This window comes from Zootoca vivipara, chromosome 3 (genome assembly GCF_965207765.1).
Source record: "Zootoca vivipara chromosome 3, rZooViv2.hap1.1, whole genome shotgun sequence".
Lineage (NCBI taxonomy): Eukaryota > Metazoa > Chordata > Lepidosauria > Squamata > Lacertidae > Zootoca > Zootoca vivipara.
This window is the reverse complement of record NC_142586.1, coordinates 30,945,082-30,966,129: the sequence shown is the minus strand read 5'-3', so window position 1 is coordinate 30,966,129 and position 21,048 is coordinate 30,945,082. Positions and strand designations below refer to the sequence as shown.

Genomic DNA, 21,048 nt, shown 5'->3' with positions numbered 1-21,048 from the left:
AAAAATAATACCGTATGTATCAATGGTCCTGTCTCTTACAATATGTGTCCTGCTGCTTACTGTTGGTTGAAGTCCTACAGTTTTTTGACTGCTTGCTTCACAGCTGATTGGATGATGCTGTCCCTTCTAAACCAGTGATGGTCAGCTTCTTAAGCATTGGGAGGAGGCGTACCTTATGCTCAGACTGCCTGGGAAATCAGACTTCCTGGGCCTTGATATAGTTGTCCAAACTACTATCAGAAAAGGCACTCATGTAGCTTTATAATAGCCAAGGAATAGATCAGGCATCCCCAAACTGCGGCCCCTCCAGATGTTTTGGCCTACAGCTCCCATGATCCCTAGCTAGCAGGACCAGTGGTCAGGGAAGATGGGAATTGTAGTCCAAAACATCTGGAGGGCCGAAGTTTGGGGATGCCTGGAATAGATACAAGATTTCGTTTCTGTAGGAACTGCAGGAAAACAACAACATAATATGGCATTGGGCACAGAGGTTTGCTTCTCGAAAAACTCAGTTTTTACTTTTAAAACTTTCTGCCCATTGAAGGTATGCTTGAAAATGCTTGTTAAATATCTGCTGAAATCTTGGAATCCAGAAAACAGACTGAGAGTATGGTCCGTACAATGGGGCACATGTGCCTTGGAAAGTTCCTTGACGCTCCTGATCTAGTAAAGCCCAAGGCAGAGGATGTGAAATGAAAAATCAATCATGAAGAGAAACTATGCAATACGCTTTCTCCGATCAGAGATTTTGTTTTTCTCAGCACAGAATTTGGGTTGCCTAGATGCGCTCTCTCTTTCTATATATATGAGAGAGACAGGAATAACACACAGCTTATGGGAAAAGAACATTCCCTTGCAGCGCTGAACTTAGTTGCTGTTTCCTCATCAGATGACAGGATCTAACAGAGATCATGTTCCCAGAAGAGAGAAATTTTAAGATACCGGTAGCCTGCCCAGCATGAGGAACTGAATGAGTATGTGCTTTATGTTGCTATCATGTGTAGAAGGAGCAGGATAGATTAAAGGTGTCAGCTTGTGTGGATGCCTTTGTTAGTACTTCCTGTCTGCCTCTTGTAAGCACAGCAGTGGGACATAGAGGTTTGGAGAACCACAAGACTTCCATACTCTGCTGCTCCAGAAACTGGACACTTAATTACAGATGGATTTGAACTATGGAATATGAAAAACGGCTACATTTGGGTTACATAAGTATTACATGAAATATACATTGAACAATGTATATTGCCAACAATGAGAAGTCACCACTAGGAAAACAGTTGAGGTTAAATAGTAAATCATGCTTGGGGATGTTTATGCAAACCAGTGTCTGTATGAAGTTGTCCTGATCCTGCAAGATCTTTTGAGGTATGTTGCAGCCAATCAGAAATGGTGTTAGAACCAGGGGAGTGAAGCAGGGAGAGTAACGGTACAAGAAACTCTAGCTATACTTTGAGAGGCTGAGAGAGGTGTCTTACCCTATGTGACATGTGATGAACTACACGTCCCTGAGTTCCATAGTTCTTGGCTGATTTTCCTTCTGCAAAGGAGCTACAAGATGTGGCAGCCAACTGGAACAAGTGTCATAGTAATTAGGGGCATTGAGATCTATCTGTGGGATAGTGGGACACAGTGGTGTTGTTAGAATTTGCAGCCCTAGAATATCCATGTGTAAATGTAAAATAAAAAAATTCCTTCAGTAGCACCTTAAAGACCAACTAAGTTTTTATTTTGGTACCAAAATAAAAACTTAGTTGGTCTTTAAGGTGCTACTGAAGGAATTTTTTTATTTTGCTTCGACTCAGACCAACACGGCTACCTACCTGTAACATGTGTAAATGTGTTAGGCCTCTGGCTCCAGAGACAGATCTTTCAGCTCCTCCTTGTTTTCATGTATAATGCATTACTTAGCCTTTTTGGTGTGTTGGGGAGGAAGCTGCATGTAATAGACAGCAGCATTCCAAGTCAGTGAATCAGGGAGGTTTGCTTTGGGAGGGGAATTCAAAAAAGTAGTGTGAGAATGAGAGAAAAGGACAAAGAAGGAGAGGCTTCTCAGTTGTTTATAGACCTACAGGGTTTTTTTTGTTTTGTTATTGTTTCTCGCATTCTATAGGGATTATTGACTAATAAGATAATGACTCTTTATTGTATAATTCCTCAACAACGTTGTACAACAGGAATTGTGTCTGTCTGTTCCATGTGTCTGAAGTAGAACTGCTCTCTGAATATCTTTTTGGGGTCTTCTTGACATATGCTTCTCAAGAAGATCTGGGAGAGTGTTTTTTGTTGCTTTCTTTCCACTAACTGCACATAGAAATAAATAATCTGTACATTATTTGCTTTCTGAGTGCTGTCTCCCTCTTGTGTTAGCTCGTGCTTATTTCACCATCCCAGGTAACTGAGCAGTTGCCTTGTGATGGGAGAGTCACATGGATCTCAAACAGGGCAAACACAGCAGAAAGGTGAGTGAGAAGGTCACGGTGAGAGACATAAATCAGCAGAGAGAGGGAAGAGTTGGGGAGAGGCAAGGCTAGGGAGGGCACAATGCAAGCAAATGCAGATTTAGGCTTCATTTAAATTGTGCATGGGCCCTAAGGAGTCCTTGTGCAGCAGAGGTCAAGATGTTTTATGTACATTGCAAAGGTGCATACATGCATAACTATAAAATGGGCATTTGTCTTGTTCATTCAACATGCATTTCCCCACTTTATTTTCCTAGTGCTCACTCATTTTGTACAATCTGGTGAATGCCAATAAATTGGATTATCTGATAGCAGCTAGTAGGACAGAAACTTGGGGGTGGGCCGGTGCACAGGAAAATTCCTGCTATAACAGAGACATTAGCAAAGCGCACACCTGGACTATTGTGTACTGTTCTTGGCACAACATTATAAGAATAATATTGAAAAGGTTGGGAATTATTACCCAGAATGGCAAATGAATGGTAAAGATATCTACTGGCTGCATCTCTGAACAGATGCTAGGATAGGTTTACGGTTACATTAGAAAGGGAATGTTAAGAGACCAATTCAGGGCCTTTAGAAAGTGCTGGGAAGGCTTCCTTTGACGTGAATGGGCTATTTAAAAGCTTTAGCAGTATGGAGAGGTGTGGAACAGTAGCCCTCCCTGCAAAGAACAGGAAGAGAAGCCAACAAAAGGCCACATGCAGAAGCAGAAATTTAGGCCTGCAGATGATTTCATGCAGCAGACACAGCCATGTGAGCTGCCAGATGTTTACAGATGTGGCAGAAGAACAGGAAAAGAATTCTAGGTGTGGAAAGTTTTCAAAAGTCTGAACCCTCCTTCAAGGCAAGCCAGTCATACGCAGCAGAGCTTTGGTTTGGAACTTCTGTTTCATGCCAGGCTGCAGGACAAATGCTGGCACACGCCGTACCATAGTGATGTTAAAACATGTTGCAGGCGATCAGGATCTAACTTGAGTACATTCCTTGAGGATAGGAGAAGCGGTGATGCCAACATCTGCTGCAACTTGTTGACTGCCTCCAGCTACAAATCAGAAAGAAACAAAACATTACTAAGTGTCAAGCCTTGGATGGCTATGAGATACTTTTGAAAGGAAGACAAAAGATTTAATTTTATTTTTTTGCGATTGCTAGTTTCTGCTTGCCATTTTCTAAAGAATAGCTTACTATTGCCTTATCTTTTGAAGGGAAAATAAAAGCTCTACTAAGAGGGGGAGAAGGAATGAATGAATGAATGTGGTAAGCCTTGTTTTATTGAATAGAGACGTTTTGTGAGGACCCTACATGTCTTGGCTACAATGGAACCCTCAATACTAAGGATTTTCAGACCGAGAAAGGGAACTAAGCTTCCAGGTTGAGTCGAAGGTCTTTAATTTACTCTAAAGGCATACTTTTTCATAGTGGATCTTAGCACTAAGTCGCTTTATATATTTACACTTAAATAAATGGAGCATAAGTCAGCAATCACTATGCATGTTTAACTTCGGTTGGATCATGCCACATTCAGAATGCTAAGGTGTCTGCAACTATATTAACAATTGTGCAGGCCGTTTCACTTTAATGTTTCTTAGGCTTATGCACAAGCAAAATATTATATTAGGCTGGCCTGTGCCATGCCTCTGATTCTTTCAGATCTTATTACGCTAGGTTCATTTTGTACTTTGAAGAGGGATTAGGGTGCGTTGCCTTGCCAAAGTACCAGCTCTTTCCTTCTGGTGCTGCATTGTGTAATTTTGGGAAGAGGCCCACTACACTTTAGATGGAGAACATTTTGAGACATTCCCTTTTCTTAAAGTGCAGTAGCTGTATAGCCCAAATACCTGTTGGAAGTTGTTAATTAATTTTACTTGTCCACTAATGGTTAATTTATTCATTCGTCCCTAGCTGGGGACAAGGCTTAGAAGGAATAAATCCCAGTGGTTACATTCCTTCAGTTCCAGTGTTACTTTAAAAAAAAAAGTTCATTTAGCTCTTTGATTGCATGACTCCCTTTTTCTTAGCATGGGAAAGCTGTGCTATATTACCTTTTCAAGGCACTCATTGCCTAATTGTCTAAGTTTTTTTTTTAACTTAACAGTGATAAGATACTGTGCCCATCAGTGCAAAAATTTGGATTTGAAGAGTGCTGAGATTTCTTTACTACCACCTTCAGCAAACTTATTTTGTTACCACCTTTCATCCCTTATGTTGCTGTATGTGTGAATAATAATAATAATAATAATAATAATAATAATAATAATAATAATTTATTATTTATACCCCGCCCATCTGGCTGGGTTTCCCCAGCCGCTCTGGGCGGCTTACAACAGAAACATTAAAATACACTAATTTCTTAAACATTAAAAGCCTCCCTAAATAGGGCTGCCTTCAGATGTCTTCTAAAAATCTGGTAGCTGTTTTCCTTTTTGACATCTGATGGGAGGGCGTTCCACAGGGCAGGCGCCACCACCGAGAAGGCCCTCTGCCTGGTTCCCTGCAACTTGGCTTCTCGCAATGAGGGAACCGCAAGAAGCCCCTCGGAGCTGGACCCCAGTGTCCGGGCAGAATGATGGGGGTGGAGACGCTCCTTTAGGTATACTGGACCGAGGCCGTTGGTGAACAGTTGGTGAGAGATCTAAACTGGGGGTTAGAATTTTGAGAGTACTGTACTTTGTTGATAAGATTTTTCTTTATTTATTTACTTACAGTACTTACTCTGAGTAAATATACCCTGCCAATCAATCAAATGATTCTCAATGTGACTTACAGTACAAGCAGCAGGTTGTAATAATACAAAAACAAACAAAGCCATAACTGTTTCTTTACACACACACACAGAGAGCGCGCAGCAGCAGCAGCAGCAGCAGCAGCAGCCCTTAGTCCTTTGGCTTATATAGCTTTGCTAGAGCATGGTCTTCCTTTGGTTCTGCAGCCCCAGAGCAACAGGCAGGGAGGGGGAAGCTTCTCCTTTCTCTGTCCAATGAATGGGGCCCGGTTGGTCTTGCGCTTGCTGCAATGTTCTTTCTACAAGGCGTGGGATGCAGCCTCCCAGTGGCCCTTAGTTTCCAAGCAGTTAGTAGAGGCTGGAATGTGCTTCCCATTCAACTCTGCTTCCAAGGCAACGTGGATGGATTATATGGATGGAATTCTACATCACGCTCTTCCAGTTATTCTCTCTGAGCAAGCATTTGAGCTTGCCAAATGGAACATTCCCCTCTCCCCCTGTGTTTTTCTAGGGATTATTCTCCCTCCACTGCGCACGCCCCTGCCAATTTGAGGGGAGAGGAGGGGGAAAGCCCCATTGTTCAAGTGGAAGTCCTTGCAAAGGGCTTCTGTTGATGGGGCTCATTAGGTGAATCCTGTACATAATAATATTTTCTGGAGAAAGGATTAGGTGGATCTTTCCCGTTGTGTCTAGTGAATGTGAAGATATGAAGGAGAAAGTCCTTCTGCTAGATCAGGGGTCTGCAAGGCTTACTGGGCATAGGCCGGATCACTCCTGCGGAGATCCTCCGTGGGCCGGGCTGGCGCAGCACGACACCAGAAAACATGTCTGTGCATGCCCAGACACCAGAAATCAGGGGGCTCAGTTCGGGGGTGGCTCGTGGGCCGGTTAAACAGTCTCCGTGGGCTGCTTCTGGCCCATGGGCCTCAGGTTGGGGACCCCTGTGCTAGATGGAGGAAGAAGCCACCACTGCTGTGAAATAATAGCTAAGAGTGTGAATGAAGGGCCTGAAATTTATTCTGTTCAGATCTTCTTGTTTATCAGTAGGCTAGCTGACTTCAGGCAGGCCATAGTTTGCTCGGCTCCACCCACAACCTCAGTCTGCAATATGGCAATAATCAAGCAGGCCCAACTTACAGTTATTGTTTGAAGGCTTACTGAGGAAATGTATGCAATTGGCTTTGAACAATTGAAATGCACTCTTATTTCCTCATGAATGAGGTATACTCACTGATTAAGGCTAAAGGTGGATTGTGTAAGTGACATGATATGTCAAAATGCAAAGGTGCACACCGAATTGAACTAAACTTGCATCCAAAGTATTTAATACCCTGTTTCTCATATTTTAAGACATACCCATAAAATAAGCCATAGCAGGATTTTAAGCATTCAAGGAATATAAGCCATACCCCGAAAATAAGACATAGTGATAGGCGCAGCAGCAATGCCAGCCGTGGCAGGAGGAGGAGGAAAAAAATAAGACATCCCTTGAAAATAAGCCATAGTGGTTTTTTTTGAGGAAAAAATAAATATAAGACATGTCTTATAATATGAGAAACACGGTATGTCATCCTGACTTTTGCATAATTTATTTCATTTTAGACTGAATATGGTCTAATGGAATCACAACAGTTTCTGTAAGTGGAGCCTCTTCACTGAGAAGGTGTGACAGGCCTTGTCTAAATCAGAAATCTTTCCATTCCTTCTTCAGTCACGTGCATGATTTTTAACGAGCAGTGCATGTCCTGGCACGATCTTTGATGGCTTTTAGCAATTCCCTCGTGCAGAGAAATGTATGGCTGCCTCACGCACCTGTCCATTATTATCCTTTATGAGTATGGTGGCTAGGAATTTTTCATATGTGCATGCATTATCTAATTACAGCAATTAAAAAAACAAACAAGATTATACTTGGGTGTTCACTTAATTTTACACTTCCAGCCCTGGCTCCTCTGCTGATGGAGAATCACAGAATATGAGACCTACCTTTATGTGGACTAAGAAATACCACCATGCCGTTTCTTTTTGCTTCAGTCAAAGATTAATCACACATCATTCTAAGCACAGCATTAAACCTGCTTCTCGGGAGATTAAAACTGTTTTGGCTAATTGCCTGTCCTGAAAACGCTTGTGCATATTTGCTGCTTAAAGGCAGCTCTCTCTCTTTTTGAACTGAATAGCATCAGTCATGCATTGTTGCTCATGTGTTTATTGTACCAATTCCTTGGATCTAGCTGTTGGCAAGCAAATGTGAGGCCAATTCATATGGCTGTATGAATTGGCCTTTATTTTTGCCTGCTTGGTAGTCATGCTGGATATAAGGTTATTATGTCATCATAATCACCCTGACCAGGTATCATAATCCCATGGTTACAACTAGAGTTGTATACATTTGGTTTGAAAAATACTGTGGGGCCAGGAAGTGGAGCAGAGTATAACCTAGCAGTCTGGGGTAGAGAAGATGGAATCGCGAAGGTACGTTGTGGAGGACTTTCTGGGTGACTCTGGCAAGTGATAGGATTAGGTCTGACAGAATCTAGGGCAGGTATGGGGAATATGTGGCCATCCAGTTGTTGTACTCCCAGATCCCATCAGCCCTCCCCCCCAAATATGGCCAGTGTTCAGGGATTATAGGAATATTATCCAACAGCATCTTGAGGGCCACAGGTTCCCCAACTCCAATCTTGAGTTTACTCGCTTTTCAAGAATTAGCAGTGACCTGCAGCAGCATAATTTTCTTGTTAAGGTGGTTTGCTATGCCCTTCAACCCTCCATTTAAGCGATTAAGACATACTTTGTGGGGTACAGTGTTTTGAAGTGCTTCTTCTGAATATTCCGGACTATATGCCTGCAAATCTATGACGGTGAAACTTCAGTTCAGAGCTTTCCAAGCTTTTCATGTTGGTGATACACTTTTTAGACATGCATCACTTTACGACATGGTATTTCAGTTTTACTAGCAAACCGGAAGCTAAACTAACCCCTAATAAGATATACGGACACACATTGCGTGACACACCTACACACTGCAGCCAACACAATCTTCTTCTTCTTCTTTGGCGATCACTCGTATCCGAGTAAGATTGTCTTCCATAAACATGGTTTTAACAATGGGTCCGTAAGTGACTATGGAGGCCAATTCTGGATCCACACGTCCTTCCACAGTGGGGACATTGGTTTCCAGACGGGAGTTGATCACGGTGTGGATTTGCCAAGCGTGCCTTCCTCTTAGCACGTTTCTCCCTTGTGTCCTGAGATTGAGTGTCTTCAAAGCCCATGACACCTTTGGTAAAGGCTGTTCTCCAACTGGAGCGCTCACAGGCCAGTGTTTCCCAGTTGTCAGTGTTTATTCTACATTTTTTTTAGATTTGCCTTGAGACAGTCTTTAAACCTCTTTTGTTGACCACCAGCATTACGTTTTCCATTTTTAAGTTCGGAATAGAGTAGTTGCTTTGGAAGACGATCATCAGGCATCTGCACAACATGACCAGTCCAACAAAGTTGATGTTGAAGAATCATTGCTTCAACCCTGGTGATATTTGCTTCTTCCAGTATACTGATATTAGTTCGCCTGTCTTCCCAAGTGATGTGTAAAATTTTTCTGAGACAGCGTTGATGGAATCTTTCGAGGAGTTGGAGATGGCGTTTATAAGTAGTCCATGTTTCACAAGCATATAGTAAGGTTGTTAGTACAATAGCTTTGTCAGCCAACACAATAACGTGTTGTGACCCACAGTTTGGAAAGCTCTGCTTTAATTTAATGGAAGTTATAAGAAGATAAGAGGAGCCATAGCTGCACCATCCTGCTTCCTACAGTGGCCATCAAAACACACCTGGGAAGATCAAAGCATAGCTTGAAGACAATAACCTCTGTTGCTTGTCAGCAACTGGTTTTCTGTAGCCCACTGCCTAAGAACTTGGGAGTTCCATATAGCCATCATGGCTAGCATCTCATTAAAAAACCATCTAAGCTTGTGGCCACTACCACATATTGGTAAATTCAATACATCAGTTATGTCTTGTGTGAAGAAATACTTTTATCTCCCCCCCCATCCAGAAAAACTTATTTCTATATGGTTGTATGAATATTCCCCCATTTTTGGTCTCTGATTGTCATGTCCAAGCATCCACCAGTGTGAGATGAGGTCATAATCACCCTGCCCAGATACCATAATCCCATAGGCACAACTAGGGTTGTCAACCAAAAAATAGTTTGATACCAGTAGGTGGAACCCAGGGCAGAACCTGAAGAAGTTTAGCTGTTTGAGGTAGACACAGGATGGAATCGGTAAGGTAAGGTGTACAGCCAAGGGCATTGTCTGGGTGGAATCATTGTCTGGTTATGAGGCTGATGGTTTTTCTAGAAGCTAGTACAGATTACCTGGTAAAAAATAATGGTCAGAGTAATAAAATACCAGCTGGTCTGCAAACCCAGTAACAACCCTAATTTATACAGGTTGGGCATAAGCAGTGTTTTAGGGCTGCTTGAGAATATTCTGGGGTTATATGCCAGCAAATCTGTGATGGTCAAACTCTATAAACATCCCCAGCTTTTTTTCTGCTGTGGTTGACCTGTGTTTACTGTGAATTTGTCGTTAGATTTGTGATCCAGCAGTTAATCTATTGTAATTAGCCCTTATTTTTGATGTGATTATGGGTTTGTAGATGCACAGAATGTGTGCCTTTCTTTCTGAACAACTCCTACTTACCATGCTTTATTGTAAGTGGCTTACTAAATTTGAGGGAGTTTAGAAGTAGCACCCAGGTTTGGGAGAAGCTGCACTTCAGGGTGGGGGAATGAAAAACATGAGAATTTTCTAGCCTGGTTTGCACATCATCATAAGGCAAACCACAGTTTACCAGAACGGTACAAAAATAGGTTACTCCTGGAGAAGAACTTGCAGTTGCTTTGCTTTTCCTTTTAGCTTGGTGTGGCACAGCTGCTAAGGCATGTTTTCCAATCCCAGACATAGGTTAAGCTTTTCTCTTCCTTAACCACAAGACAAGAAGAAACATGTTATATATTTAAAGAAACAGGGCCTTAAGTTTGCTTGCTTATGTGCATAAGAAATTTTGTGCATTTGTACAGCAACCTCTAGCTTGGTTCTGCCGCAAGACCATAGTTTTATTTTATTCTTAGATGTGTTGCAGTTTTTACAGCCTTTCCCCCCTCCTTTGTAGCACATTCTAAGCAAAATCTTGTAAGAACAACATATATTTAGGGAGCACCACTGATTTGTGCAGCTCTGTTCTCTGTGCAGCTCTGTTCTCTGGTGTCTGTCTTATAGCTGCATTTTATCCTCTGTTTTTTGTGCCTGGGTCTTCTATAGCTCATGCATACATACTTCTGTGCATTGAAATGTTGTTGCCCAGTTTCATTTCTAGCCCCTTCTGATCCATTAGATTCCACTACGGAAGGCCTCCCAAACGTCAGGGGTGGCTTTTTGGTGTGGGGAGAACAAGGGTGATTGTGGAAAGATGTCTAAAAAATCTTGGAGAATAACTGAAAGACTTTTCGGTGCTGCCCAGCCCAGAATACATCATCTCCATATTGTTTAGAGGTCTGACAGAATAGGGTCATTTTCTGTCAGACCTCTAAACAAGGACAAAAACACACCATGTGTTTGGAAAGTGAGCAGTTTATTTTGGGTGTGGCACATGCAGTGCTGGGAATTTTTCAAGTGAATTATTCTCTCTCTTTCTGAGTTATTAGTGTGTTTCCTTCGGTGGCAAATACCCAGCTTTCTCTGAAATCCCTGCCATAGAATGACTCACAGTGTTATGACTAAAGGCTGGGTCATTTATCCCTTGAGGCACACTGTAGAGTATAATATTCCTATTGTATGCATGATGTCACAATTTGAAAGATTTTAGAATTTGCACAAGGTAGCATTTTTCTGTAAACGTTGAATATGGGGATATATTCTTTATGGACCATAAAGAAGGCTGATCGCCGAAGAATTGATGCTTTTGAATTATGGTGCTGGAGGAGACTCTTGAGAGTCCCATGGAATGCTAGAAGATCAAACCTATCCATTCTTAAGGAAATCAGCCCTGAGTGCTCCCTGGAAGGACAGATCGTGAAGCTGAGGCTCCAATACTTTGGCCACCTCATGAGAAGAGAAGAATCCTTGGAAAAGACCCTGATGTTGGGAAAGATTGAGGGCACTAGGAGAAGGGGACGTCAGAGGACAAGATGGTTGGACAGTGTTCTCGAAGCTACCAACATGAGTTTGACCAAACTGCGGGAGGCAGTGCAAGACAGGAGTGCCTGGCGTGCTATGGTCCATGGGGTCACGAAGAGTCGGACACGACTAAACGACTAAACAACAACAACAACAACACATACGTACTCAGGCTTGGTGCAGACATAGTGCCAGTGGTAGCTTGGTTTCGATCTGTTGTTTAAGAACTATGTTAAAAGCTTGTTGGCAAAGCATTTTTGAGAATTGCTTTAATCAACTTTTACTGAGAGTGATTACTTCTGCTGTATATGCAATGCTGCACCATGTGTGAGAAATATTAGTTTGAAATTTGTGACAAGTACTGCTACTTTGCAGTTAATAGGATTATTTTGTTGTGAAGGAAATCCAATCTTGCCCCCTCTTGGATGAAAACTTTGTTAGCTGCCCGTTTTCAGCCAAATAATGGTTGCTTATTTGTTGTTGTTGTTTTCTTTTCCCATGAACAGGCAAGGCTTGCATAACAACTTGCCCTTTCTTGTCCTGACAAGTCAGCAGCTGAACAGGCATCATTTTGTGTTTTGCGTCTCACGTTTTGCTTCATTACTATCAGCATGTGTGAAATGTCGTGGATATCAACAAAATGAAAACAGCAGGCATCAGCTTTCAGATATAAATGTTGTTTTTCCAATTCTCTTAGTATATGCTATGATGTGAAATCCTCCTTAATCTTTCCTCTGCATCACTGTGACATAAAATATTAGTGCTTTTCAAGTTCACTCTTCTAACAATTCTTTGTAGTTCTTTATGTACATATTAAATCTGTAGAAAACGTTACTGTTTTTTCCTTTTCTGTTACAGGAATTAATTTAAATTCAAATGGGAGAGAGGGCTCTGTTGCAATAACATTAGACTGAAGTCATGGGGAATAGCTTATTGATATTAAAGTCCTGAGTTTTTGTTGCATCTTTTCCTTGAAATCCCTCTTCTGTTTTTAGGAATTGGAATAGGTCTTCTACACAAAGGGAAACTTGCCAAAACGTGAACCCAAAATTGGGGAGCGAAATAAATTCAGGTTTACTCTGTGAATTATTTCAGTGGTTCCTAGAATTAGGTAAAGGTAAAGGTACGCCTGACCATTAGGTCCAGTCGTGACCGACTCTGGGGTTGTGGCGCTCATCTTGCGTTATTGGCTGAGGGAGCCGGTGTACAGCATCCAGGTCATGTGGCCAGCATGACAAAGCCGCTTCTGGTGAACCAGAGCAGCTTTAGCGGTACCTATTTATCTACTTGCACTTTGACGTGCTTTCGAACTGCTAGGTTGGCAGAAGCTGGGACCGAGCAACGGGAGCTCACTCTGTCGCAGAGATTTGAACCGCCAACCTTCTGATCGGCAAGCCCTAGGCTCTGTGGTTTAACCCACAGCGCCACCTGCATCCTTAGGTTTCTCTTAATTTACTGGCTGCTGCTATGCTACTTATACCAATGGGCATGCGCTTTGCTGAGTCAGTCTAGCCAGACATCAGTCTTTAAAGAATTTTAAGCGTTATAGTGCTATTGATGGAGTAACTGATTGAAAGGTGGTATTGATGGACCTTGCCAAAATTGAGATATCCAAACAGTATGTGGACCTCTAGAAGAGATGTTCCTCTAATCGTGACTGTTAAAAAGAGACTGTGTGAAGACAGACAATGTAAGATCTAAGGAATATTTTAACTCTTGGTGCAGCATTATACAGACCTTGTGGAAGTAAAGTTCTGGACTAGATGGGTCATTGACATGATCCAGCAGCTTTCTCTTATGTTATTATGAAGGGCAATTAGCCCAACCCTTTACAGGATCTCAACGCATTTAACTCCCTTTCACATCATAAAATATCCCCATGAGATTTGTCCTATCCCTAGCAGAGAGATAAGACTGCACAGTTAGGGTTTAGAAATGAACTGAAATGACTCTGACCAAGGTATCTACTATTTTTCCGCAAATAATTTGATTTGAGGGAAAATTCCTTCCTGAAGCTGAATATTGAAACAGGTTGCATCCCAAGTATGGAGGAAAAACCGCTCCTCTAACTCAACGAAAGAGTCATATCCTTCATAAATGCATCCCCTGAAATTAATGAAGATCTTACCTACCACCATATTTTCCAAAATCAAACTTAAATTATTGTTTTTGTCTTGCAGGCCGGACCTGATAGACATGAATACCGTTGCTGTTCAAAGCAACCTTGCAAATTTAGAGCATGCTTTTTTTGTAGCAGAAAAACTTGGTGTTGCCAGACTTCTGGACCCCGAAGGTGAGTTAGTGAATGGGATCCTTAGTAGATCATAGCATCAGACTGCATTGGAATTGTAACACTCTAATGTATGTATGTTAGACATTAGCTGTGTGTCATGTCTTTTTTTAAGATGTTGATGTCTCCTCGCCTGATGAGAAGTCAGTAATCACTTATGTGTCATCACTTTATGATGCATTTCCCAAAGTACCAGAAGGTGGTGAAGGCATCAGTGCACATGTAAGTTATTAGCAATTAAAAACTACGTTCACATACAAAACAAGCTTGTCATGGTGAAGGGTTAATTTCACTGGCAATTGTAAAGAAAAGAGGATATTATCTGATTGCTGGGATTTGGACATTCGAACCTGGCTTGGTAGTATGTGAGTAGTCTATGCAGCTGATTTTAACAATTGTGTCGCCTTTTGTCGGTCATGTGCCTCCATCAGCTATCTGACCACCACATTCTGCACCAGCTGGAGCTCCAAAACCAGGCTCAAGGGAAGCCCTACATAGAGTCCATTGCAGCAATCCCGCCTTGAGGTTACCAAGTACATAGACTACAGTGGTCAGACTATCACAGTCTAGGAACCGCCATAACTGGTGGATGTGATAAAGCTAAGGTGGTGCAGTGGGTCCGTGCATCTGGCTGTTAATCAGAAGGTTGGTGGTTTGAGCCTACCCAGGGACAGCTGTGGGCAGGATTCCTGCATCACAAGAAGTTGGAATAGCTGACCTTTTGGTCACTCTATCTCTAGTGATAGAGATCTATCCAGGAGTACCTATTTACTTTCTCCTTTAGAGAGAGTGTGACCCCGTCCAGAATGAGCATGTTGTCCCATCTCTTAGACATGGGACGTACGTACCCAAAGCACAGTTTATTGACCCCATAACACAGGTGCCAGTGGGCCACGGAACACTGCCAGCTCATGATACATGGTTGGTAAGGGCATGAAATGATTAGGAGCAAAGGAGAAATTAAGGCTGGGCCTAAACATCATATTCAGTGCAGCGATGGGAAGGAGATGGATATACCGATATGAAGAACTGGGGGTTGTGGGACCGGGAGCTAAAGAAGCATATGGCTGATGTAGAATCTGAATAATAAGAGTCGCATAGAAAGTGGATTGCACTAGTTTTGAATTGTGGGCTTCTTCCATCACTGCAGCATTATGACCGGTAGGAGGGAACTCAGTAGGAGCACGAAGGGCCAAGAGAGGGAGATAGCTATAGGACTCACTATGCTATTCTGAGTTGGTGTAGCGGCCCGTCAGATCTCTTGCTGTAGGCTTCCAGTGCTATAAAATGCTTTGATAGATCTTTATTCCCACTTACTTGCTAGGATGTTGAAGTCAAGTGGGTTGAATACCAGAATATGGTGAACTACCTCATCCAGTGGATCAGGCACCATGCCACAATGATGACTGACAGAGCGTTTCCAAACAATCCTGTGGAACTCAAGGTAATGTTTACATTATCAAGATACAGAATAAAGTGCATTCTGTATTAATTCTTTGAGAGGGATCACCTACCTATTTAGAGCATGATTTACAAACTCCTATACAAATCAGTAACGCCTACTCAGATTCCCTTGTGTGCCACTGCTGGAGCACATAATATTGGGCTCAAAAATTCTCAACTCTTTCCCTAAGATGCAGCCTGTCTCCTGTCCAGCTGCAGCACTGATTCTTAGTCCAACCTCACTTATAGCTAGGAAACAACCCATGCATTCAGAATAAAAGCATTGGTAGGGCTTTCCTGGGAGTGTGGGTGGTAGTGCAAGTTGCACAATTTAATGCTTCCCAGAATAAAAACATCCTGTTGATGGGAAGTTAGCATGTCAGAGAGAAGGCTAAGCCTTCTATTGGTCATGTTAGTTTTGTTAATTAAATGCATATATCCCTCTTCCTCCCAGAGGTGCTCAAATAAGGTTTGCCATAAACAGAGTTTTTACACAATAGGTAGTCAGCGATACAGCTATCTTCTGACCTTGTAGATTTTGACCCTCAATTGAGCGCCTTGCTCGTTTTGTATGTTTTGTATGTTGTCGTATGCTTATGTTTGTATTTTTTATGAGCTTAAAGCTGCAATAAATTTGATTTGATCCTCAATCACCCCATGAAGGTAAAAAGCTCACCAGGTCTTTTGTGAGCTTTTTACCATTTTTACCATTGTGACCTTTGGGCTTCTAGAAATTTGGGGAGAAGATGCAGTCCTGTTGTACAGCTTCCATGTCAGTATTGAGCAGCACGGGATTCCCCTGCCTTGGAGGCACTGGGATGAAATTTTAACTGAGGTTGTACGAACCATTGCCCCATCTATCTCAAAGTTTGGGGTTTGGACTGTCAAGTCACATTCCAAAGAAAGAAATCAAACAGAATTCTGTGCCAGCTGCTGTTTTCTGGATTGAAACCATGAATGTCAGTGCTTGGGACAGTCAGTATTACATTTGAATTTAAGGCATGGGGATGCCAAGTGAAGGTTGAATTAGGCACTTGACAGTTTAATTCTCCTCTTCCCATTGTAAATCTAAGAAGGGGTTTGGTTAGGATAGTGAGTAAACCCACACAAACTGGTTCCACACTTATGGGCATGAAAAGATTTTCGAAAGCTTCAGTACACCAACAATTCTGAGTAAATAGTAAAAAAGTATCTTTTAGAAACATGACAGCAATGCTTGTTTGTTTTTCTTTAGGCACTTTATAACCAATATTTACAATTTAAAGAAACAGAAATTCCACCAAAGGAGATAGAGAAATCAAAAATCAAACACCTATATAAATTACTGGAGGTAAGCCATTTTTTTAATGGATTTTTGAATGCTGGTTTCATTTCCTTTTATCTTGGCTTTATGTAATCATTCCTTGTTTTTGAAGGTTTGGATAGAATTTGGGCGTATCAAGCTTCCTCAAGGTTACCACCCAAATGACATAGAGAAAGAGTGGGGGAAGCTAATTATTGCTATGTTGGAAAGAGAAAAAACACTTCGACCAGAAGTTGAGAGGTATGTTGGTATTTTTGTTTTATAAGCTTGCTTCTCTGCCTGCTCGTTTGAAAATGGCCAGTGCAGTATTTTGTGAAATATACAAGGGCACTTTTATTAGAATACTTAAAATCAACTTTAGGCACATTGGCAACATAGAATCTGATTTGATAGGCTAAGCCCTTTATTATAATAAATCAATCCAAACCTATGCTTAATTTTATTACTAGGGTCTGCACCCCTGCTTGCTAACCCCACTGCCACTTCCCCCCACATTAACTTCCCAACCCACACAGCTACTAAGCTTACTATTCACCTTCCCAACCCCATTTCTGAAGCCACTTCTTTCTTCTGTTCTGCAGTCCCTCTTTGCGCTCCTGTTTTCACCTTTGCCCCTATGCCCATGTCCCCTCTCACCCTTTTGTGCAAGCCTCCTTGCGCACAAAGTACCCCCATGAAAATCTCCTGCATTTCCTCTTCCCACACATTACTGCTAAGCGCCCTTTCCACCTTCCGGCCAACTTTGAAGCCACTGTCCTCTCCTGCTCTGCATATTCTTTCATGCCCCTGTTTACCTCTTCGCCCCTATTCTGATGCCTCCTACTCCCTTCTTTTTTTGCAGCCCCTTGTGCATTCCCATTTTCACATTCACTCGGTTGTTTTCTTCCACCTTCCATTTTTCAGTTCTTCTTTGTGCACAGATCACCCCTCCATACACACATAGCCATGCCTTCTCTGAACTCCTATTCTGCAACCCCTTTGCACATGCACACACCACTTTCACCTTCACCCTCTTTTTACTCCATTCGTTTTTGACTCTCACTTGCAAGCACAGGCCACCTCTGTTATATGTTACTGTATCTTTAAGATGAGTAGACTAATAAGAGCAAGCCTGTCAACTACTGAGATCAAGCAGGTGCCTTCACAGTCCTCTTTTCAGCGCCTGCTAAAAACATGGTTGTTTAGACAAGCTCACCCAGATGCTTAGAAAGTTGAGGTAATTTTAATCTGTTTCAGTATTTTGTATGTTTTATAGTTTGGATGTGAGTTTCGATTTTCTTGTTTTATCTTTTTTATAAACCGTTTTGAGGCTTTTCACAATCAAGCGGTGTATACATTTTATGAAATTAAGTAAATTAATTAACTTGTTTAGTTAGGCAGCCTTTCTCAGCCTTGGGTCTCTAGACATTGTTGGACTACAACTCCCATCATTCCTACCGGTAGCCATCATGAGCAGTGTTCAGGGATGATGGTAGTTGTAGTTCAAGAACAGGCATAGGCAAACTCAGCCCTCTAGATGTTTTGGGACTACAACTCCCATCAAACCCTGACCACTGGCCCTATTAGCTAGGGATGATGGGAGTTGTAGTCCCAAAACATCTGGAGGGCCGAGTTTGCCTATGCCTGTTCAAGAACATCTGGGGAACGAAAGTTGAGAAAGGCTGAGTTAGAGGATGCTAAGTTCAGTTGGTGGGTGATGTACATATATGTGTGTTTTCTGGAAATAAATAGCAATTCTTAATTACTACATTAAATCTGGAACTTCATGTTAAAGATAAGATACGGTTGCAGGAGTGAAATACATGACAGTGAGAATGCACTTTTTAATATTTGAGGGTTCCACATCCCGCCCGCCCCCCCCTTCTCATGAGGCAATGGAGGAATGGAAGAGGGAGAAGGCTGAAAGTCCATTTTTTCCACTTTCAGTAACCTTCTCGCTCTATTCTAAGAACCATAGAGGTTTGAGTAAAGTGGTTGTGGAGAGACACTGAGATGACAATTGTGGATTTAAACTATGGAAGAGGTTTAAGTAAAGCAAGCTTTTGTAGTAGGAGACAACCAGCGCTTTGCTCACGAGGCTTTGCTGTGCAAGGCATGAAAGCAACATGGGAGTGAAAGAACAAAGCCCTTCCCATCTCTTCTCAATTGCAGCTTTCTTGCTTTACAGAGGTTTCAGTGGTGATGGAGGGAAGAAGGACTTGTACTTAAGAAAGATGAGGCTGTGTATTAAGAGAACTGTATTTGCCTTAGTGTGCGGGAGAGGAGAAAATGCCAGTCCCTAAGAGTAGGAATCTAGTCTTATAAATGATGGAGCATGCACATGTACCGGTATGCTCTTCTTGCTGAGTCAATTTCAATATAAAATGGGCTTCCCAAATGATCAATGGCTTCCCATTTTTCATATAAGCAGTTTGGGATCCCATTTTCCAAATGGTTTTTCATTGTGATGAAGCCCTTTCATGGTGACTTGAACACAATTGTTTTCACATTATATAAATATTAGGTCTCTTTCACAAATCTTATTGACCTCACAAAAGTGGTGCTGAAGTCAGTAGATAGGGAACTGACATGTCACAGGATCATACAGCAGTAAGTTCATAGTTTACTTTAATGCAGACATGGATCACAGGCACCCATGCACCCGGAGTTCACACATGTAGTTACATGCTATTCAGCAGTCAGTATGATTTTTTTCCGCCAAGCATGCAAGGGCCGAATAGCAAGCCAGCACAGTCTTTTAAGGAAAAGCTCAACTTGTTTATAGCTTCAAGCAGCAATGGCGTGATATGGGTGGGGTTTTATAGAACATGAAATGATTGAATAATAGGAGTAAGACTGAAGCTACCTACCTTCTAGAGAAGATAGTTTGCTGCATCATCCTTGAGGGTCAACAGAGGAAGATCCTAGCTGCTCATTTACCATTTGAAACAAGAATAAGAATTGAGATTTTCTGTGAGCTGAAAGCTAAAGAATGCCATTGGATTTCATTTGACATGGTTACTGATTGCCAGGAGGAGGTAAAATAGATATAGCAACTTTGGCAAACATTCTGAATCACACACACAGCCCATAGGGATGAAGCAGTCCAAATAATTGATACACTGTCACATCTTAAACCACAGTATCTCCAGTAAATTCAACAAAGTGGCATCAATATGGCAAGGCAGGCACAAATTTTCCTATTTAGAAGATAATGATTAATCTTAGTATTTTGACCTGATTTTTTTTAAAATTAATAAATGCATGTTGTATGTGCTTAAAGTGAACAAACTACACATACTTAATTTTAGTTCTTTCCAACGGGGGCTATGTATAGTTTTAAGTGGGACAGAGCCAGAGCATAAGCTTTAATACTGTTTATAGCAAATGTCTAGACTGTTGTGTATGGGGCCATGGATGTTTTGGGAGCAGTATTTCTGAAGCAACATTTCTGAAGCAAAGTGGTTATGGACCTGGATGAGAAACTATTGAAAAACCTATGCTCAGTGTAGGGAGACTAAAGGTTGTGAAACTGTTGAAGGGGAGTTCCCTCCCCACTCCTCAAATCGTTTAGTTTGTTGAAATTGGATGAGACTCTTACATAAAATATTTGGCATCCCTCTTTCTGAGTGAACACCCTAATCATTCTGATTAGTCCATACTTGCACAGGCAATTCAAGCTACAGAAGCCAAGCCCACATTGGCATATATAGCTGAAGGCGAAGTCTTCTGAAGAGGAATCAGAATGTTACTTGCAAGGGCTTTGAATATGCATGCTGAGACCTATTTAAGGATGCAGAGCTTGGTTCTTGTCCTTAAAGCCATCTAGTCCCTGGAAGCTGTATGTTTTTGCAGGCATTTTGTCTTCTCAACTTTTTAAATGACCAGCGGGATAGCTTTCTGGCTGTAAAAAAATGAATGCGAACAGTTACGGCTACCACAGCAGTGACTCTTTATTTAGTAACAGCACTAGCACCCGGACCAGCATTGATTCCAATGAAAACTTTTTGTCTGTTAACTGTGGTCCAACCCTTGTTAATTCTTGTATAAGCTTTGGCAATGGTCCCAAGGAAGGAACCAGGTAAGTGTTGGTATTATTCTGCAGAATGTGGTGCATTTTTATCTGGTAGCAGAATTGAGATGTTAATGACCAGCCCCATGTGATTTGTCTTAACTTCTGACTTCTTTTAGGTTAGAAATGCTGCAGCAGATTGCAAACAGAATTCAGCGAGACAGCCTGGGCTGCGAAGACAAACTAATGCTTGCTCGAAATGCTGTGCAATCAGTAAGTGTATTTGGATAGCTTCTGTCTCCGCATCTGTATAAAAGACACCCCCCCCCAGCAAAGACCACTGGATAAAGGGGTGGAGTTGCAGCTGCAAAATCTGGATTAAAATCCTTGCACAGACATGTACCTACTGGGTGACCAATACCAAATCACCATCTGTTGGCTTGAGGTCTTCTGTTGGTATAATTGGAATAACCGCAACATCTCTTGGAGTTGTGAGGACGAGAAGAATACCTCTTTGTTGGTTGGCAGGGGCTAGAACATACTGGGATATCCTAGAAAAGCATGCAACTTATTTCACCAGTAGTATGAAATGAAGGTGGAAGCTGATGTTAATAAGTGGCAGACAAAATGGACAGGCTTAAAGAATGTTAAA

General features: G+C 41.8%; 1 protein-coding gene across 41 annotated transcripts in view; it reads left to right on the top strand.

Moving 5' to 3' along the window:
- DST (dystonin) overlaps positions 1–21,048 on the top strand; it is a 299,278-nt gene that overhangs the window by 111,756 nt on the left and 166,474 nt on the right. For 39 of the 41 annotated variants that reach the window (XM_035109746.3, XM_088665773.1, XM_035109753.3 and 36 more), the window contains 6 exons: positions 13,550–13,662; positions 13,775–13,881; positions 14,984–15,103; positions 16,337–16,432; positions 16,518–16,645; positions 20,576–20,669. In XM_035109746.3, coding sequence (XP_034965637.3) covers positions 13,550–13,662; positions 13,775–13,881; positions 14,984–15,103; positions 16,337–16,432; positions 16,518–16,645; positions 20,576–20,669 — 658 coding nt within the window. Of the gene's footprint in view, positions 1–13,549; positions 13,663–13,774; positions 13,882–14,983; positions 15,104–16,336; positions 16,433–16,517; positions 16,646–20,120; positions 20,466–20,575; positions 20,670–21,048 lie in introns of those variants that run through there. The other 2 variants (XM_035109750.3, XM_088665799.1) reach the window with 1 other exon arrangement.